The 22,002-nt window shown below is 36.9% G+C and overlaps 1 protein-coding gene across 4 annotated transcripts in view; it reads left to right on the top strand.

The window, feature by feature from the left end:
* The window catches only part of FAT1 (FAT atypical cadherin 1), a 104,622-nt gene that overhangs the window by 8,682 nt on the left and 73,938 nt on the right, over positions 1-22,002 (top strand). For all 4 annotated transcript variants that reach the window (XM_009277386.1, XM_009277384.1, XM_019471578.1 and 1 more), the window contains exon 2: positions 21,452-21,766. In XM_009277386.1, coding sequence (XP_009275661.1) covers positions 21,452-21,766 — 315 coding nt within the window. The remainder of the gene's footprint in view (positions 1-21,451; positions 21,767-22,002) is intronic.

Raw genomic sequence — 22,002 nt, 5'->3', positions numbered from 1 at the left:
CATGTTAACATTTCTTTGTAGTGTTCTCATTATTGCATTAATTAAAATGCAGGATATGATTTACATTTATACATAAGGGGTAGGTTCAGGTTCTGTTTCTTCAGTGATCTTTGGCTTTTGAGCTGTTCAAATCATTCCACCACTCACTATTGTTGAGTTTTAATGTGAAGACAGGCATTAGCAAAGATTAAATAATATGATCATCAGTGGAGCAGAACACTTAAGTACCTATTGAATAGCTATTAAACCAGCAGCGTTGTCTGGAACAGAAGCCAACTGGCCTGCATCTATCCTAACAACTCTTTGTACCTTTAGGCAGAGTGGCTGCACCCGGATGGTCTGTTGGGAATGCTATCTGCTGCATTTCGACTCTTAACTGTGCCCTGGTGCTCTTTGGAAGAGTGGTAGCTGGCACAGGCCAAAAGCAGTTTAGCAATGCAGAGAATCAAGTTCCAATGCCTGGGAACGTTTTCTGTCTGTACTGATGCAGCCATAAACCACTTGAGGGTGGGGGAGGCATTTTTAATCAAAACTGAGACTAGTATGATTTGGTTTTAACTTAATTGTAGTTAAGCAGCCTTATAAATACGGGACTTTCTTCACACTCTTTCAGTGAATGCTTCATGTTGAAGTTGCACCTTCCATATACTTTAGTTTGTTACCCCTTTTGTATAAGTCATGAATATAAACTCCAGGATATACAAGAACTTAGTTTCCCTCAGTTTAAATTTTTAAAAGAAAAACAAGAAACCAAAAAGTTCATAATAATTTCCATTTTTCTACAATACATATTCCAAACATGCTACTGTCAAAGCCATATGGTGGCTGTGTGCTGTGTTTATTCTGAGTCCTTGCAGATCTGTCAGATAGGTTATAGGTCACTGAAAACTGTTAACAGAAAAAATGTTGAGCAAATTTTTTTGTAAGAAAGCTGTTAAACATTAAATTAAAAATTGTAATCAGTTAGGTGGTGTTGATAGTCAGGAAAGAATATTCCTGGTGGGTTTGGTGTGATAGGCTATGAGGAGGAGATGCTGTAAGATTTAGTCAAAAGTTTGTTTGCAGAAGTTGCAACAATGACATTTCCTGTTTAGCTTCTGTCTACAGATACAGTCTCATTGGCACGTAAGTTTTGACATTAAAATTCCTTATGTGAGTATTTTGACCAGTTAAAAATGTGGAGTAAATGAGAAGACGACCCTCTGCTATGACCCTCTCCTTCTCATAGTGTTTTCTTCTTGCAAAGCGCAGTAGTTCTTCCCACTGTTTTTGAAGAGAGAGCTGGATTAGGAGACGCTCTGTTGCTATAGAATACTAAGTGGTTGCAGCTTTTTGCACAAGAAATTTTTACCCTAGCTAGTTCAGGTACAGACATGAGTGAAGCTTAGAGCACAGGCTAATTTCCCAGGTATCTAATTAACTTTTCAGACAAGTTTTTTTTCACCCTACACTGAATTCTGTACTGCCACATTACATTGTACTGAAGTCAATGATTTGCCCATATAGCTATAGCAGCTAACTTTCTTCAGTGGCTGAGGTATTGTCCTGGTTTTGGCGGTTAAACCATGACAGGTATAATGTGCTAGAGTAAGAATTTCTAAGGTTATTCTGATGTGGTTTATTTAAAAAAAAAAACAAAAAACCAAAAAAACCCCAAAAAACAAACCATAAACAACCCCCCCAAAAAAACCTCCCTTGTAGATCGATTACTAGGTTCTATAAACTCCAAGTTAGGGTTAAGTTCTTAAGCCTGTGAATGTAAATTTGGAAGGTTAATCTTTTAAATGAGGGGCTGGATCAGCACTTCAGTTAGAATCAGGTTTTAGCTCTGTTAACTGCTAATATGTATGCTGGAGATTTGAATGAAATTCTAGTCAGCAGAGAGGAGTTTTTTTCTTAATCAAAGGACTTATGCAGATTATTCTTGGATTCTGGAATTGGCCGGTCAGTTGCCACACTGACATCTGGAACAGAATTCCAGGTCAAAACCTGGAATTCAAGCACAAACTGTTAAACTTATTATTTCTTTGGAAAATAATACAAGGGCAACCATCTTCTATTTGTTTGAATAGTGTATAATTAAAGCTCTTCAAGGAATTCAAGTAACACTTTCTGAGTTTGAGGCATTTTTTTTGTGCTTATCAAGATAAAAGTGTATGTTGGGATTGTTTGGTTGGGGTTTTTTTGAGAAATGTTGGGAACGTATCTGTTCAAAAAATACTGGTTTATCTCTGCTAAAATAATAATAAAAAATCCAGCTGTTATTCTGGAAACAGGAAGTAGTTTAGGTCAGAGATGCAGAAACAGTCATTCCCTTAGCTTTCTCTGTGAGGAGAGTTTAGTAAAAATAATACAGTATTCTTAAAAAAAGAGGGGGGGGGCAAGTGAAGATTAATTTGGTAGTTAACTGCTCTGGAAAGATACTTTAATGCTGATGTATGTTCAGTGTTTTTTTCTAGTGGCATGTTTATTTTGTGCTGTGCCTGGGCATCCCCTCCCTTTGGTATTGTATTGAGAAAGATGAGGAGCATGAGAACAACTTGAATTGATGTGACTGGGAGACAAGATATACCCATTTCAGCTCTCCCGCTAGCAGTCTTGTGAATCCTTTGCAGAGGAGTCCTTATCAAACTTCTCCAGAGCCCACCAGAAGAAAGGTTTTGTAGTGACAATAAATAATGAAGCCACTTAGAGTATCATGCCCACCGAAACACAATAATCTGTTTTTTAAAGCATTTATCCTATGTTTTGATGACTTCTCTTCCCTACCAGAATTTTCAATGATAGTCAAGCATGCAGTCCATGGAGCAGAGCTGAAATCCTAGCTTAGTCTGTAAGATGGGAGAGACAATTGCATCTGTGTGGGACATTTAAATTGAGGAGGCATAGAGGCATATTTATGATTTTTCATTACAGATATTTTAAAAACTTGTTGTGTAGGCTGTTTTTAAAATGGGGTATTATCTTCTTTTCTGCTTTCTAGTTAATGATACCCAGTGGGTTTGAGTGTGTTCAGTATGATGTTGAAAATAAGAGTGACGTAGACACAGAGGAAGATCTGTACGGTGTCATTCTGTTTTTACAGCATTTTTTTTCAGTGGCATTAAGCCAGACTCAGGCCATTGTGCAAGAAAAAATTAGTTATGTTAAAAAAAAATTTAACTGTGCCTAAATTGAGTAATAATTTGAATTCAAAAAACATTTGCTTAAAATTTCATGCAACTAAAATATATTTTCCACCAATTTGTTATGGTTTTAAAAATGAGACATTTGGCACATAGATTCTCTTTTATGAGACAGTACAAATAGCTGTAACAGCAGCTTACTAAGAATAACTGTTGTATCTTTAGATCCCCTCTAGTATTAGGAGAAATTTAAAAACTTCTTTTGAAGAAGTATAGACTCAGTTCAGCACAATTTGTGTCTGTTTAAAGAAATAAAGGTAAGAGCCAGAGACCCGCTATCAGTTAGGCTGAGGACAAGTCCTAAATTTGCTGCTATCCAAAAAACCAATCCAGAAAGCTTTTTCCTAGTAGATAACTAACTTTTGGGGGTGCGTTATTTTGCTTTATTGCTGGTACCAATAGCCTGGCTGCCTGACACTTGAATGTGCATGTAAGTACTCAAGTTCAGAAGAGGTTACCTGGTTAAGGTGTCAGGGACCATCTGGTCTTGACTACAGTTTGCAGCTTTGCACTACTGTACTCAGGGTGTGATTATGTACAGGCTAAGGTCTGGAACTGATGGTGCTGCTGGGTTAACCTGTAGGATGATGCTGTTGCATTCACGTTTCTTGTCAGGTGCATCAAACGTGCTAGAGCTAAGCCTGATGTTTAGAGCTAATGTTGCGTTTCAGTTTGGCAGAGGTTAAGGAGGCCTGGGTTTGGACCAAGGTCCTGAGCAGCCTGGAGCTAGCTGATTACCTACCTTTCTTAGGCTAGAAGGAAACTGTATAATTTGCATTTGCGATGGTGGTAACTCACAAAGTGCTATTAGGTTGTTAATGTAGCTTTTAGAATGTGCCTTTGGAAGAAGCTGAATTAGTTTTAGACAAACATATTCATCTTGTGTTTTGCTGTTGGCAGGGGGATCTTCCAAAGTAGTTTGAGAGTTTTCTTAGGTATCCTGCTGAGTAAAACATCACCTTAGCTGCCAAATAGAGATCCCATACAAAAGCTGGGGTTCCCCTCCTTTTCTGCAGGGATGCTGAAAGTAAGGGATTGTTTTGTTGTGAAAGGTGTTGATTAGGTTACAACTTGGTCTGATGAAAACAGAGCTGCCTGGGGGCTGTGTCTCTGTAGGAGATGAACTGAGGCTGAGCCACATGCAGTCCCAAAGATTACGTTATAAACAGTAATCAATTCAGGCAGCAGAGTACATATTAAGGGCCTATTAACTTGCTTAGGCCTCTCTTTGACTTGAAAAGTACTTGTGAGCAGAGGAATAATAAAAGGGAAGGGTTGCCAAAAGCTATGGAACGTGCATCTTGCCCTATGACTGTTGGTACATCTGTTGAGTTGGGGATTTATTTCCTACTAAGCATCTGCTTAGCTTTTGAAGTACATATTAAGGTCAAAGGAGGGGAGTTTGAAATGATTGCATAATGTTTATTCTTTTCTTTGAAGATTTTAAACTTTAATCATACAGTATTTGGACATATTTAACAAAGGACAAACCTACATGAGTATTTGGCAAACTTCCACAACTTATAACATGCAGTAGTTGCAGCTTTAGAACTTGGATTTAAAAATACTTTGGGCCTTGCTGAAACTATGGTTTGCAGGTCCGTTTTGTAATCTGTGTATCATTCTTATTGCATCTGTGACTTGATTGCACTGGTCATCTGAACATGACCAAAAATGAATTTTCAATTCATCAGTCTCCATGTGGCTCAATAAAAGAAAATCTCCAGCATTCCAGTGCCATCAAAGAGGGGTTTTTTTTTGAAAACAGTTGTGTCCAAAGAATCTAGCAACAGGACTGCAACAGATAATTTCCTTATTCAGGAATGAGGTTTCCTCAAAGTCCTTGTGTACTATCCACGCTTCTAATAGCTGCTAATATTTCATTTTAAATTATTTGTGAACAAGGATAAATCAATAAGTTCATGGTTCTTATAAAGAGTTGCGTAATTGTGATAGGCATTAGGGTTAAAGAGCAAACTGCTGGGCTAGTGGATATAAATTGTCTTGACCTACCAATAGTGGCAATCATTAATAGTTCTTTCAGCTCAGAGTTCTGCGTCTGTGTAGATTTGTCAGTGTGGCATTGCTGATACCTGAACTGAGTATCTGGCTATGTGACAGGGAAGGTTACACACAGAAAATTCAGTAGTTGCATTGCTTTATCACCCAATCTACTTCTTAGAATAATCCTCACTGACATGGATTGCTTCCAAAATCCACGTTTCTTAAATCAATCATTTTGGGTGCTTATACAAAAGGCCATCTTTATTTTGCTGCTGCGAAAAGACTGAAACCGTCTCCATAGACTAAAAAATGAAAATTCCTGAGTTTTGGTTTCGAAGTTGCTGATCATAGTGTGCTTATTCATATTTTGTACAGGACTTAAGGATTAAAAGATTATTATATTAAAAATTTCAAAATGCAAGAAGTATAGTTACAGAATAGCCTTCTGATTTTAGTGTTACTGGTAAATGTACGTGAGCATTACAGAACTGCTCCAGTCATGTGGGTAAAGGAATGAAGATTTTGGTAACATAATGTGCTAAAAACGAATACAGAATGAATGAATAATATGCTAAAAATGAATACAGACTTCTCCTCATATGTGTTGCCTGTAGTCCTGGTTATATTTATGCACAGAGGGAGTTTGGTAGTTCAGCTTGAAAGACTTGCAGTACAAAGAAGGTTATGATGGAATGTATGAATGGAATTACATGTGATCTTTAATGCTAGTACCTTGTCCCCTCCATTCCTCCAAAGCTGTGAGGGTGACACACATAGCTCTTTCATGGGGAATACATCTCCATTCTACAGGGTTTTTTTGGTGTGTTGTTTTTGGTTTTTTTTTTTAATCCCCCCCTCCCCGAACCTTTGCCTGTAGATTTACCATGACAGGGTATATCCTGTCTCTATGAAAATTAGAGATTGCTGTCTAATGATAAAGGGTTTAATCTGCAACGAATCAGACATGTGGAAACTTCTGTCTGTGGAATTTTCTGTTTGATCTGAGAGGAATGCCCTTGCTGTGCCCTTCCTGTAATGAAAGCAAGGTAGACTGAATCAAAGTGATTCTAGATAAGATTGGAATGTGTGCATTGGTTATGCCTCTATTATATTTGGTGTTGCAATTCTGGTTGTATGTATTATTTTACTATCCCAGAGATTAACAGCATAGTTCACCTTTTTAAAAGATACCTCTTTCTGTTTTAGTTAAAAGTGCTGGTTTTTTATTGATTAAATCCTGAGTTATATTATATTTGGTGTTGCAATTCTGGTTGTATGTATTATTTTACTATCCCAGAGATTAACAGCATAGTTCACCTTTTTAAAAGATACCTCTTTCTGTTTTAGTTAAAAGTGCTGGTTTTTTATTGATTAAATTCCTGAGTTAATTACTTAGGTTTGAACATGGAAAGTCTTGCTCACAAAAACAGATATTGTCAGCAAAATATTGAATGTGCTATGATAATACAAGAGGTTTTTTGTTACTGTAAATAATTTTATTTTATTCACTAAATCTTCTGTCTTAAAGATTTTTTTGGTGTACTGTTGTGAGGAATGGCTAACCGTTTCTTTCCCTGTCTTTATTACACAAACAGTTAATGATTAACAAATGTCCAGCTGCCTGTGCAAGGAATGTTAATTACTTCGGGGAGGGAGGGAAAGATGACTATGCCTTTGCATAAGAAGTCTGGTATAATAGTTCACTTTGAAGGTAGTTTGAATATGACAGTACTGATTTTAGCAGATTAATCAGAAATGGAAAAATGACCTATGCCTCTGTCTTTGACGTGCTTCCATACCTGTGCTACTAGCTAGTACAGTAATATTTTGGGTTGCCTGGGGTTGTCCAGACCATTTTAAAGTAAAAAGTGTGTAAGAAGAGATGACAACTTGTTAAGAAGTAGATTACTTTGTATATGGATATAGAGAAAAACAGCTCAAAAAAAAAAAAAATCTAAGCAGTTCATAGTCCACACTATCTCACACCATTCCTAATCAGCTTTCTGAACAGGGACTTGTGTGTTAAGTACAGAAGCCCAGAGATCAAGAACTGTGCTTGCAAATGTTAAAAAAATAATAAAATCTTAGAATTTGCACTTTTCAATTAGTTTTTTGCTTGCTTAAAAATGTTCATGCTGAACAGTGAAAATCTGTAGGGAAATTTTGGACTGACTTGAATCCTTCCAGATACAGATAAAGTAGGGGAGGGGAGTGTGAGAAAGTTCAAAAACTGTTAGCAAAAGATGAGTTGTCACTGACTCAAGTGACACGTCAGTTTTGATGTGCATTGTTTAATAAGAAGTTAAGGGAGTGTTGATTACAGTGAGAACAAGATTACTGCAGATTATGTAGATTAAATTTGGAGTGAGTATTGATCCAGCATGTGATGATAGGAGGAAATGGAGTAAGAAATATATGCCATGTTATGTCTGTAATTCCAGGGGTGATCAAAAAATCCTTTGGAAATCGAGTTGTTCAGTCTAGTCAAAAACAAGAATGGCCAGCATTTGAGAACATATTGTTGAGAACAGTCATGCACAGATACGGAGATTTGAGAAGGTCACCCGTTGCAACTCCATCTCTAGTCACTGCAGATTCTGTGAATTTCTTAAACACGGAAAAAATCTTCAGTGGCTCAGGAGCAAAATGCATTTTGTGTCTAAATAGTCTACTAGTTACCTACAATATTGTAGTGTTCTTTCATTTACACTGAGTGTACTAGTGTAGACAGAGTTGATCTACTTTTATCATGGCTCTATGACAATTAAACTTCTTGTTTGGTGGAGAGTTATTGACATCACTCATTCTTTCTGGTATTGTTACTAAAGGTGCAGTTATTTTCAGTGAAAAATGTTTCTATGGGGAATAATTAAGAGGTTTCCAATGGAAATTCTAACAGAAACTCTGTGGTTTGTTTATCCAAATGCTTGCAGGTTCTACTATTAAGCAATAAATATAGAGTGAATTAAATTTATAGGTTGTGGGTTTTTTTTTTTAAAACTGTTAACTTGCGTTAATTTCTGCTACCTTTAGTCATCATTTTTTTTCTGGAAAACCTTGATTAAAATGGTGCAGGCAGTTACCCATTATTTATGTGAAAGAAACTGAACCACCTCCCAACAAGCATCCAGGGCACTTAAAAATAAATATGCTTGACATCTAATAAGTCATTTCTAGTTTTCTAGTTGCAGGTCTCCTTTTTAGATGTTAAGTATTGATTCTTCAGTGTGCATGTAAGAATTTGCTTACAAACGGAGGATTTCTCATTTGCTTGATACAGTAATCTTAACCAAAGAGAACAAACGTTTTTTTAACCCCAAAGTTCTTTGCCTTCATGACTCTCCTGTTCTGAAGTTTTTACTCAGAAACAAACAAGTTCAGAAACATTTCTTTGTATGGCCTTTTGTTTATTTTGATTCATATGCAAAGGCAAATAACAAAAAAAAAATTAGTATAACAAGTACTGATCAGTGTGGAATCACCTCTGGATATATGAGTAGAAATAAAGTCTGAATAAATAAATGGATACTTTGTAGGTTAATAAATCTGACTTTGTCAGAACAAGGATGAAAATGTCTTCTGATGCTGCTGGATCCCAGATGCTTTAATCTCGTGACTTCATTGATTTGCTTTGTTCTCCTAGTACTCACATGCCCACAGGTACACCAGCTCTTCTTTGTACACATAAATCTGCTCGGGAGCAGAATTTCTGTTGACAGTAATTAAGTGCCATTGTGTACATAGCTACTTGGTGCAGTAACATGAACAGCAGTAATAGCCTGATTGCCAATAGTCCTCAACATGCTACTTGCCTTCTGATAGGTATCAGTATCTTTTCTTGCTCAGAGCTTGTCTGGGAACCGTCATTGTTAACCAGCAGTTTCAGCAACTGAAAATAGTCTGGAGACCGAAAGCTTGAAGCAAAATTGCAGCAGTCCAAAACACAAATCAGTATAAATAACATGCACAGAGTAAATGACAACAATTTTTTGCATGTGGGTTAGTCATGAGCCAGTGTTGCTGTGGATCATAGCTGTAACGGCTTCGTACTAAAGAGTAGGACTGCTCTGTTGAACTTCCTGGGCCTTCAAAGTTACTTTTGCAGAAGTAATACGAGGTAGGCTGCGATTGTTCAAATGGCAACCAAAGAGGGAATCTGAGAGAAATGCTGTGTATGCAGGAAAAAGATTCTTGGGATACGTGGAACGATTTTCCTTATTTAAGATGGTCATTAAACTTTGAGATTTACAGACAAAAAGTGAGTATGCTTGTTGCAGAACTGTCCAGATATTTTAATAGTTTGCAGAGGTCTAAAAAGCTAGATCCTTCTGGATCAACAAACCAGTTTCTGTACAATTAAATGTGTTGCTCTTGTGCATAATTGGCTTCCCATGCGTCTCATTATTTTCCTTGTAGCCTCCTCTTCTGCCTAAGGGGGACCTAGGTTAATCTGTCAGCTCCAGTTAGTTTTGAAATTCCTGGGGCCATTTGCAGAGGAATTTCCCCTTCAGAGGCTCCCCACTTCCCAGTTAAATTATTAGAGTGGTAGTATAACCACTCACATTGTCAACAATTCCTTAGTACTAGGAAGACTGACAGTGAAGTTAGAGGGATTTTGCAGGGTGAAGCCAGAGTTCTAAAGAGCATATATGTGTTCATTTGTGTGTGTATGTAAGACATTCTCATAAACTTTAACAAAGAACCTAGAAATTCATCCTTTGCATTTCTTATGCACATGCAAGTACACATACATTCTAAAAATTTCATTAAATACATTTCCTTCTTTGACGTTTGTAAGTAAACAAACAGTAGGCCTGTAGAACCCTTCGCTTGTTTCTGAATTACCTATATTTCAGTAGAAATTCTCTGTTGGTCATGAAACTAGTAAGAGAGCAGGATTTAAAGGTAACTGAATAGTGTAACAATATTATCCATAAGTATTTTTGCTTAAACATAGTTACTTATTCTAATTTTATGATACTGTGTAATTGTATTTCTTGGGACATAGAAACCAGTTGTGTCTTTACCCGAAGACAAAAATCTGTCCTGAATAAGGGGATGGATGACTGGAGCAATGATTTTCATCAGATCCTGCAAACCTTGCTCATGTAACACAGTAAGAGGAGCTGCTTTTGTGGGTACTGAGAGCCCACATGTTTGGCCCAGAATCTACTGGCAGTTTGTTCCATTTTCACTAATATTTTATAAACCTGCTGTAATGCTGATGTAGTAGTGTGGTCATGTTTTTTCAGCATGTTTTCTTTCAAATCATGAATGAGTGCTTATGTTAACAGCAAAGCTTGCTTTACTTGTTCTTTCTTCAAAGAAACGTAGATTGTATGTGGTTCTATTACAATAATTTTTCCTATTGGCATAGGAGTTAACATTTCATTTCCCTAATGTGTACTCATCAGGGGGGTTTTTCTGTCTCTCCATATCGAGCTTTAGCAACATGGTACTGTTCCTCTCTATAGCAATTACATTGCCTGTCCGAAAGCCTGACATACAAGCAGCCTAGCTGACAGAAATAAGCTGGAGCTATTAAAATAACCGTAAATGAGGCTGACAATAGGAGCTGTCTGCCATTGTCCCAAAAGATTTTCTGAACTGGAAGTAATCAGTTGAGTTCTAAGGCAGCCCCATCAGGGATCTTCTAATTGCAAAAATTCCCCCTTGCCACCCCCCGACTTCCTGAATGCAAGTTCACGATCTTTGTGGACTTTAGCAGATTTATTACTTTTAGCCCAAACTATCTAGTACTCTTGTAGTAGAGACTATGTAGTACTCTACATACTCTTCTATGTAGACAAATTTAAGAACATGTTTTCAGAACTTTTTTCTCTTATAAATGGCCTAAACACTGTTTTCCATTCATTTGACTTGTTTTTGTACAAATGTGCAGAAAGCAATGTGTCAGGAACTGGAAGTCAAAATGTTGCTGGGTCTAATTATTTACAATTCTTTCTCTTGCCCTGTATTTTGTTCTACTTTGCACATTTAACTAAGATGTGTAAAAACTGTTTTCTCAATGTTTTAAAATATACTGTGTTTGGTGCAGAGCTTTATGCACATCTTTGCTTCTAGGTCTTCGTGCTATTTCTAGATGCTTGTTTAAGTGATAGTTGCTCTTAGCTGTTGAACATTCTGTATTTCTTCAAATCTCTCTGTATCTACCTTATTTATAAGCTGCATGTAGCACAGATCAATAGTGACCCTTTCTCTCCCTCCGCTGGAACACAATTCAAATTACTGCCCTCTGTTCATAGCTCGGAAGTGATGCATAAACTGTTCTATGTTTTAAGTTTTATGTCAAGGTCTGGATTTGACTACATGCTGGGGCTCTTTGGATGCCAAGTTTTTCCCCCAAAAAAGTGTTTTACTATGAATGCATTGGTAATTTCTATGCATTTACAAAAGTGAGTCTGCCAGGTTTGACTGGACACTGATAGTGTCTGATTGTTTCACCAACTACTCTCTCTGTTGTTCCATTAGTGTCATATGCAGAAATTGTTTAATTTTGAATACAGTAGGTTATTTAATAGAATTTGGGAGTTTTTGAAAACTTATACTCGTACCAGATTTATTGAAGGTATTGGTACAAAACTGGATTTGGCTATATATTTTACTATGTCTAGACAGTTCAGTGAAGTTAAATTTGAGATATAAAACAGGTCATCATTTTATTATGATTGAGATTTTACTTTGTTCGGTTTGGTTTTGTTTCGTTAAAATCTCAAATCTGTCCTGATTATGATGGTTCCTGTACTCTGTTAAGGGTTCTCTGTGCTCTAGACACCACATATGCTCTGCAGGGATATTCTTCCCCTTCCACCTCCCAGAACTTGCAATAACTGGTCCCTGGAAAGAGAGCAAGCAGTGGTGGACTTGACATGTTGGAAGGTCTTGCAGCTGCACAGTGAAATGGCATTTACCAGTTACAGAACTTGTGCAAATTCACTACAGTTCCATCAGCTTGCTGATACTGCTAGTGAAAAGTTGCTTGAAACTTTCTAAGCCCTGATTTGTTAGAAAATGAGCACTTTGTCCTTGAAACAGTAACAAGAGTTGTCTTCCATTTAACAATCCTGTCTAAGCATGATTTCTCAGCTGGTAGTACACAAGATGCAACTTGAAATGTATACAGCTTTCTATTTCAAAGAGCTATAACTAAAGTTTCATTCAATTTTCTGGGAATCTGTCTTTATAAATGCTGACAAAGGACTTGTAATTCCAATGTGTTACTTTCAGCTTATTTTTGGTATTTTTTTCCTAGCTTCTCCTGAGAGAAACTTTTCTGAGCATTCTCTGAAACAGAAATTGTAAAGTTTAAGTTTTTTCATTGCCTTTCTTCAAAGAAGAAATGTTATATATATATATAAAAAAGTGGATTAAGACCACTGTATAGAAACTTACTGAATATCTAAACAAATAAATGTGTAAAATCTAAATATGTGACAAGCTGTAACTATTAGAAGGAATGTTTATATTGATGACAGGTGTTAGATGGTATTATCTAAGGACTTTTGGGGTGCATGTGAAAATCAACTCTGCAACAAATTATGTTTGCAGGCCATAATTTTTCAAGGGTGGTTGTGTTTTTGTGGGGTATGGTTTTGTTTGGGGTTTTTTAAATGTTAAAGTCCAGTTAACCAGGATACATAAATCAGAATGTGTTAATTTAAGATTCAGCTTTACTCAGGCAAAATAGAAGAATCATTGAGTGGTTGAAAAGAAACAATGAAACTGTTTCAAACTAGATTGAATTATTAGTTATGCACACTCATATTCCTCAGACATGTTTGCAAACACAATCTGAATGTATTATCTAAGGACTTTTGGGGTGCATGTGAAAATCAACTCTGCAACAAATTATGTTTGCAGGCCATAATTTTTCAAGGGTGGTTGTGTTTTTGTGGGGTATGGTTTTGTTTGGGGTTTTTTAAATGTTAAAGTCCAGTTAACCAGGATACATAAATCAGAATGTGTTAATTTAAGATTCAGCTTTACTCAGGCAAAATAGAAGAATCATTGAGTGGTTGAAAAGAAACAATGAAACTGTTTCAAACTAGATTGAATTATTAGTTATGCACACTCATATTCCTCAGACATGTTTGCAAACAAGCAATCTGAATTCTTAAGTTATGCAAAACGCAATATCAATGGTTTGTTGCTAGGTTACAGTCTTCCTAGCTGTGCTCCTGGAGAAGAGGAGAGAGAAGAGCAGTGAACACCTCTTGTTTGTGTGTGATTCAAAGGCAAGCAATAGTTGCTAAAACTTTCTGCTCTCCTTCAGGGCTGCAACCAAGGATTATTTATATTCTTAAACAGTACAGTTTAGTCTGTGTGAATCTTCAGATGCGAGAAGTCTGATATGTGAGTAGCTTGCGTTGTCAGTGATAAGCTTTAAATTGCTATGGAGTTGAAGAGCAAATCATATTTCTCTGGTTGCACTTCATTCCATAGAGGTGTAAACACGTAATGCTTCCTGTTCAAAGTGCGTATGTGATACAAGTAAGGAAGGCTAGCACTTTTCCAGCTCAGTTTATTTCTCAAAAATACTATGTTTCTTAAAAGAGAGATTGTATATACTTTTTAAAAGTTGACACTGCCTGCCGCAGGTCTTTAGTATTTCAAGAGTTAGAGTGCAGTGCCTCTCTTGGCATTCTGCCCTGTTTATAGAGTGGACGAGCTGACACTTCACTTCTGCAAAAGGAATCTCATTCCATTCCTTCTTTAGAAGGAGATTGTTTCAGGGAGTTCACAGGATGGAGATTTTGGTCTTTTCAACTGACGTTTTAAGTGCTGAATAGTTCCTTGTCTCTGTGGCAGGACATACTTGAAATCTTTAGTGCTTAAGGATAGTTGGTTTGTGTAGAATAAAGACTGATGTGATATTGTGCTGCCTTTGTTTGTTTTGGTTTTACCAAGTGGTTATTACTTGACTGATCAAATAATATTAAATTTTGTAGACATTAACGTTGGATGCTGTTTTAGAAGAACTGTAGGCTTAAGGCTCAGTTGTCCCTTACACACTGGTGCTTGGTAGAGGCCTGAGCTACAGTAGCATAGCAGCCCCAGGGAAAGAAAGAATTTTTTCTTGGGAGTTCAGTAAGTTACATATTTCAAAACCTTCACTTTATAGAATTCTTTATGGCATGTAGGGTTGTAGCTGTACTTGGCTGCTGCTTCAAGGCATTTCCCAATGTCAGACTACAGCAGTGGCCAGGAGTTATCAGAAAGAAGTTAAGTAGTTAACCAAAATACAGATAAATTGGCTAGAGGATTTTTTTTTAATTGCTGTAAAGTGGAAAGAATCTGAGCTATGACACTGGTCACAATTAGTAATAGAATCACAATTTATATTGAATGCTACAGATAGGTCTAGTACTTGTAAATAGTGCACTCCAGTCTGCTGTAGTCTGTCTTCTCTTGTGCGGGTGGGTGCCATAACTATTAATAAATTCGCCTTTTTTTCAAGTCACCTTGCTCTCTCTTACTGTGTCTGACAGGGAGCATAAGTGGAGAAAAAACCCCACAGAAAACCCACGCATAACACACAGGATTGCACTTGCCAGCTGTCCTGATTTGACTGTGCCTCTAGAAGTTACTCGAGGGGAAAAAGAGGACGAAAGAGTATGGATGTGTTCCTCTTTGAGGCCTCTGGGGACTGCTGAGAAGCAGACAAGCACTGCTTCTTCTCCTATGCCAGATGCTCTTTCCTGTTTTGTGGTTTTGTGTTTTTGGGGTTTTTTCATCCTGTCAGCTCTGCTATAGCCTCTGTATTTATACAGCTGAGGAAAATGCTTATGTCGTGGCAGGTAATAATCTAAGAAAGAGAGGTGTATTGCAGGAAAGGCAAAAATAGAATGTGTAAGAGACAAATAGGAGCAGAAAGTCTGCCGAGGAAGGCATCTGTGTTCGATCTGGATAGTGTTGAAGAACTGCACTGCCACTAACTTGCACCAAAAGGCAAAGTATGGGTTAGAACAGATGCTGTTTTAAATAAGATGACCTGGGCAGAAATCAAAAGTTCATTAAATTGGGAAATACCAGCTTTGTAAAATGTTTTTGTTTTCTGGCCTATTCTAGTTGTGCAAGCGTGGAGATTTTAGTAACAACCTGAAAACTCTCTGTTCTGAATTGTTTAACATTAGAAGCCAAAGTATGATAGTATTATATTTAGCAAGATTTTACTTTAAAAAAACAAAACAAAACAACCAAACCAGTAATCAGCAAGGCTGATGTAATTCTTTCTTTGTTTCAACAACTACTAAGTGAAGTTCCACAAAATCTAAAGCAGAAATTTGACCAGAAAAACTGAGTTTCTGGGAGTTGGGGTTCTTTGGACCCTTGTCCGCATAAAAAGCTAATTTCATGAACATTAATAACTTTCTGGAAAATATATGCAGCCTATCTAGAGGTAGCAGAGATTCAAGTAGTAAACTGCAGTATGTGGTAAGCATTTCCCCCTATTTTATTTTTAATTAAAAAGATTGTGCAGACCTTAGTGATAGTTTACACTGCAGTGACTTACCGTTTGTTTAGAATTGAAGACAAAGTTGCAGTCTGTGTTGGTGTTGGCAGACTAGTGCCATTGAGGGACAGCATGCCTCTGTTTATAACAGGCTTAATCCACTTACTTCTAAAACTTTGATTTGGATTGGTTTTTCATTGAAGGTCATATTTGATCAAAACCTTTGTTCATGCAATTCTTAAAATATTGCCTTTTTTCCCCCAGAGATGGCTTTTAAAGCAGCTGAAGAAGCTTTTTGATTTGCCCAGCTTATTAGAATTTAGATTAATTAAGTTTATAATCAGATTTCAAGCATCATGTTCCAGGCCAGGGATTTCTCTTAGTTTGTTTCAAACGTCACTCCCAGGGCAAATTCTGCTAAACGGCATTTTCATGCTTTGCTGAGAAATGATTGCAGGTTTTGATTTCCATTACAGAATCATTAATATTGTTAATGAGAGTTCTCATGGATAAGCACACTTAAGGAGGATCATCCCTGGGAATTGGGGGTATTATAGTTTGAGCATTTGTTAATTAGATAGAATTGGCTGTCAGATTTGAGGTGGATTTATATGTTTATTATTGTTTTAAGAGTGACTTTGGCTGTAGTGACTTGGGTTCTGGGATTTAAGTTGCAAGTAATGTTGGTTCTTGTCGAGAGTGGGGTTAACATTCTGATTTTTCCTCAGTTGCTGTATTCATAAACCAGTCTGTTCCTCCATATTGAATTCTGTCCAAATTCTGTTCTATAGTATTCACTTAGGACTTTTGCCTTCTTTTAATGAAATTGATAGAAAAGTCCTATTGCATCAAGTGGGAACAATATCTAGCCTAAAATCTCAGACATATGAATATTGTAAAATCAGCTCTGATGTCCTCTTGCAGATGACTGAGAAACACTTCATCAGAGCTCCTCTGTACTCCCCTCTGGTGGTTACTGACTGAATTTCTTTTTATCCTGACCACCTGAAAGGCTTCAAGATTGTATATCCAGCCAAGTGAAAAATGTTTTTGGAATCTTCACTTTACTGTATTTTATGAACAATAATATTTACAAGTCTTTAGGATTACCATACATGCTAAAGATTCTTTAGTGGTGCTCTGTGGAAGATTTCTCTACTTGTCTTGCTACATAAAAAGCAAGTGGTTTGTAAAAGTTAAAATTACCAAATTGTCTCAGCATAGAGAATGGATGGGAAATTTGCTGATTAAAGACTTTTCTGTGAATGGGAGAAGAATTAGAGCAGTGATGGAGCTTTTACAGCACTGAAGATACAATAGAAGCACTTAAGCTGTACTCCCTAAATGTGCTTTGCACCACTTGAAGAAAAAAATGAAAATACTTTCTAGGAGCCAAAATACGCTGTTGAAACTGATGATACTGATCAACATCTTACTGATGCTTAATGGATCTAGCTGATTGCGAGATTAAAACAAATTAACTCTTACTTAGATTGTTTTATTACTTCTCTTTGATATATGAGTTCCCATCATTTTTCTCTCTGCTGTCTTGAGAAACACTAGAACTAGAAGCCAGTGAATTTATGAACTCCACGAGTGCTGGCTTTCAGACAGCATACAGAATTGTGCTGCCCTAATATGTAAAATAGGCCACTGTAGTCAATGTTTGCAAAAGCAGAAAGTTGGCACACCAACCAATGATGCTTTAAGGACTGTTTCTAGACCTGTGATTTGGTAGGAGAACTATCATTGTCTTTTTGTTTTGTTTTTTTACAATGTTCTTAGTTAAATTATTTTTCTTTGGGCTTCTGTTTCTTAGAAGGTATAGTAGACTACTGAAGTTTACATGCATTTGTATTCATTATTGTATAGAAATTAAAGATGAAGCTATTAGTGTTCTCATAGGCAAAATCAGATTTAGCGTTAAACTTGCAGAAGCAGGAGCAACTTCAACTAGAGTAATGAGAAAAGGATGGTGTTTTCTAATTACTGATGTAAGTTCAGATTGTACAATAATGTTAAAAGGGGGGGAAAAACCAACCAAGTACTCCGTGTAGCTGTGTGTGTTTAGTGTTGACTGTGTTTTGTGACACACGTGCTGATGCAGAACCAGAAAAAATTCAGGTTTTGGTAGTCAGAGCTTCCCCCCACCCCCAGGCATGTGTACTGGATCAGTATCCGTTCCATTTTATTGCTGGGCGGAAACGGCAGAAGGAAAGCTGAGTCATTAATAGACCAGTGATCCCTTCCCTCCTGTGCCTGCAGCTTTGAGTGATGAAGGAGAACTAGGTGTGGTGGCCTCTCCTCCACCCTGCTCAATGTGTGAGGGGTGAAGGGAAATTTTTGCTCCCTATCTTCCTGTCCCCTTTTGCGTGGCTGTTATACTGGAGGAATGTTATTTTGAGTCTTCATTTTTAATATTGTCAAAATAATCCACTTACGTGTGATGCCCATCTCTAATAAGTTTTCCAACTTGCATACATACCTGTCTATTCCATCTGTTCTGAACTGTAAGTGGAGTACATGAAAGCTTTTTTTTAAGTACCCTTTATGCCTCTAGGAAATGTTCATTCAGGAATTAATCTGTTGATTAGCGTTAAACAGTTACGTAAGCATCTTTGCATATCTGACTGATCGTAAAATCATTTTCCTAGATGCTTTCTATTTCAGTTTGGAATTATAAAGAGCACGTACAGAAAAAATGCTCACTCAACAATTCATGATCCGTTGGGTAAGAAACATGAGAAAAATGGAAAAATAATTTTCATGAATGAGATTTCATGTTACTTTAACTAATGCGCGCTTAGAGCGTGGATGATCCTGTAGAAAATCAGACACATTCTGAAAACCAGAGCTACCTTGTTGGGTAAATGTCTGTGTTACATGACCTGTTCAGTGGTCAGATGATCAGACAGATTACAAGCCTTTCATTGAACATTTCTGCAAAAAGTGTAAAATATACAGAAATAATGTCATATATGCAGATCTAATTTGATATGAAAAATGAACCAAAAAATAAAGTTGCCCGTGTTTGCTGTATTGTATGGTTAGCCACTATCTCTATAGTCTTTTTACATACTTCTTTTGAAATACTGTAGTTGTTTTGTGGTTTTTTTTTTGGTGTGGTACTTTTTTCCCCTTTTTCCCTTGTGAAGTACATGACTTAAGAGAATGGACATTTGAGAACTGATAGTCCACAAAAGCAAAATAGGTTCAGTCTTCTTTTTCCGTGAGGTAGGCTTTGATAACTAAGGTGGTAGAATTTGTAAAGGTGAGCAGATTGCAGGAGGAGAGCTCCATTACCACAAGTCTCTTTTTATGTTTCTTTAAAATCAGGCAAGGCTATCTTAAAATTAATCTGCCACTTCTGATGTAGCTACTGTTAAGAAAGCAGGACGGGTGTAAAATGATAACGGTCGCTCAATTCGGCACATAAGCCTGCCCACTGTGTTCTGCATGGATCACAAGCAACAGAGCAGCACTGCTGGAAGCCTTGCTAAAAGGGAATTAATGCAGTCTAGCCTTGTGTTTAGTGGGACATGAAGGTTTTACAAAATTTTCCAAGGCATACGTGGAGTCTACCCAGACTTCAGATGAAGTGCTTGTATGCCACATCCAGCATTTAGGTTTGGAAATGAGGCCACAGTAATTAACAATTTTATTTACTCCCAAGCAAGTCTCCTGGCTGAAGTAGAGAGGTGCAAAAGGTATAATGTGAGTGAGTTACAAAAATAGGATCCAGGTAATTGGGTGCTCAAGGCTGTGTGTCCATTTTTAAGAGCAAATTTACGTACATTAACAATCAGAAACTATGCAGGTAACCACAGCACAAATCCAGTGACTACATAGGGTTATTAATTTTTTTAATAATAAAGCTGCTATCAAACAAAATATAAATACTGGGGTGAAGAGACTGGAAATCTAAAATGCCAAAATCCTTAAAATTAACACCTTGGCTTAGTTTTTGATGACTCGGGGGGGGAAGAAAATTATAAAGCCACCAGTTCGCTTTCAAGAAAACTGTATGTAGTATAGACTGTATGTAATGCCTGTATATTTTCAAATTGCAGTGCCCCTCCTTTTTATCCCAGTTCTGAAGCCTTTGGCACTATATAAAACCAATTTCCATACTGACATCTGGTGGTAGTTCTGAAATGCTGTGTTGCTTGAAATGCTATATATGGGTATTTTGCAGGTCTAAGCATTGGGTGCTATCCCCTCCAGCCCTTCTGAATTGATCTTACGGACATCTTAAAATTTCATATGGTCATCATCAGACCTTTATGCAGCTTCCCACAAGGCAAAGAAAGTAATGAATAAATGAGTAATTCCTCAATATTGATCTCATTTTGCTCAGTTGGTATAATGCATTAAAAAAAGTGTCTGGGGTGTGTGAAGGAAATGATACTTACAGTTAATTCCTTTCCTGTAGAACTCTTGTAAAAGCACAGTGGCATAGTTTTATCAATGTCCTATTTTACTGATGGGGGGTGTGTGTGTGTTGTGTGGAGTAAACGAGCTCAGGACAAGGGCCACATCACGCATAGTCACATTATGTGGCTGTATCCAGAGTCCAAAACTGGCTGTCATAGTGATAGTTTGACTTATCTCTGCTCCAATCCCGATTAGACCTGGTGTGTCTCAGTATAACAAACAGTAAGAGCCATGAAAAAGCCCTTCGAGACTTCCACAGAAATAGTTGCAAGGGCTTGCTCTGTCCCTCACCCTGACATGTGTCAGGTTCGTTTTAAGTTCTATTTAGAAAATGTCTCAAATTGGACCACCTGTAAGAGCAACTGGATCAGGAAAAGGAAAGTGCAAAGTTTAATTGTGTCATGGCTCCGTGAATCTGTTTGATATTCATCCCCCATCAAATAGGTTACAGCGTGTCATGTACCCTTTTGACACGTGCATATTATGACGTACCTGTAGAGTAAGTTGCATATAAAAATAGATCTGTATTTCCTTCACAGTGGATAAAAACTTGAGTCCCTCATTCTTTGTTTAGTTCTGGCTCAGACAAACTCCTGTAGACTCAGCAGACAGATTTTTATCAAGTTTGTGAATTGTGTAGCTGTTCCTTAAATGGTAATTCATTTTGTGCATGTAAAATTGAGCCAAGTGCTGCTTTCCATTGCCAGAGTAATGGCAGCCGTTGGTTGGTCCTAATGCTACAGAGGTTAGCTTCAGGTATAACTTTTGTTTTCTTCTCTGTGAAATTTCTGTGAATACAAATAAGCACATTAAGAAAATTCAGTTAAATAATTCATTTGGGCACATAGATAAGAATGTTTCACATTTAAGTAGCTGCTCATTAATATGAATAATGGTAAACAGTTCAAGAGTTTGGCATCTAAATCAGATAGTTTAATATGGTATAAAATTCACTATAATCAGTGATGAGTAAAGAGGGTCATTCAAGTCCCAAAAGACTGTGAATTCATTATATTATTTAATCTTGTAGGCAAAATAGCTTTTCTGAATAGTGCTAATTGATCTGATAAATCTCAAAGGATGTTGGGAAGGAAATTAAGTAATATATTGTTTTAATATCTGTAATGCGTAATTGCTGAAAACTGTTGTAGTAATTTTATTTTTTGTGGCTTCAGGTTAGCCTCAATATGTTTGTCTGTGATTCTACAAGCTGTGTTAATATACAATGTCAGTTATTTTCAACTTGTATTCATTTTTATTTATTCATTTATTTAAGCTTGTTGCTTACACTATTTTTACACACTTCTGCATGTTTATTGAGCATTTTCTATTTATCTTTCTTCCTGTTAAACAGGTATTATTGAGACTGCAGATCGCCTGGATCGTGAGACTACTTCACATTACTGGTTAACTGTTTATGCAACAGACCAAGGCATTGTGCCTTTATCATCCTTCATTGAAATCTACATAGAAGTTGGGGATGTTAATGATAATGCTCCTCAGACCACAGAACCAGTTTATTACCCAGAGGTCATGGAAAACTCACCTAAAGATGTATCCGTCATTCAGATTGAGGCATTTGATCCAGATTCTAGCTCAAGTGAAAAATTAACCTACAAGATTACAAGTGGCAATCCACAGGGATTCTTTTCAATAAACCCCAAAACTGGTAAGTACAATACAGTGTTTTATTTTGCATATAAATGAATCAATGTATTCGCATAAATGCATAACAGGCAAAATCAGGATCTTTGGTTTAACATTGTAACCATGCTTTCACAATAGTTAGAGTTAACATGGTATCTTTGGCTGTGTCAATATTAGTAAGTTATACAAACAAGTAGAAGAGGATTTGAGACTGAAGCAGTTGGTTCAAAGTACTTGACATCCACACCATGCGCATTT

Source organism: Aptenodytes forsteri, unplaced genomic scaffold (assembly GCF_000699145.1).
Source record: "Aptenodytes forsteri isolate BGI_AS27 unplaced genomic scaffold, ASM69914v1 Scaffold65, whole genome shotgun sequence".
Taxonomy (NCBI): Eukaryota; Metazoa; Chordata; class Aves; order Sphenisciformes; family Spheniscidae; genus Aptenodytes; species Aptenodytes forsteri.
Note: the sequence above shows the minus strand (reverse complement) of the source record. Positions and strands in the feature narration are given on the sequence as shown.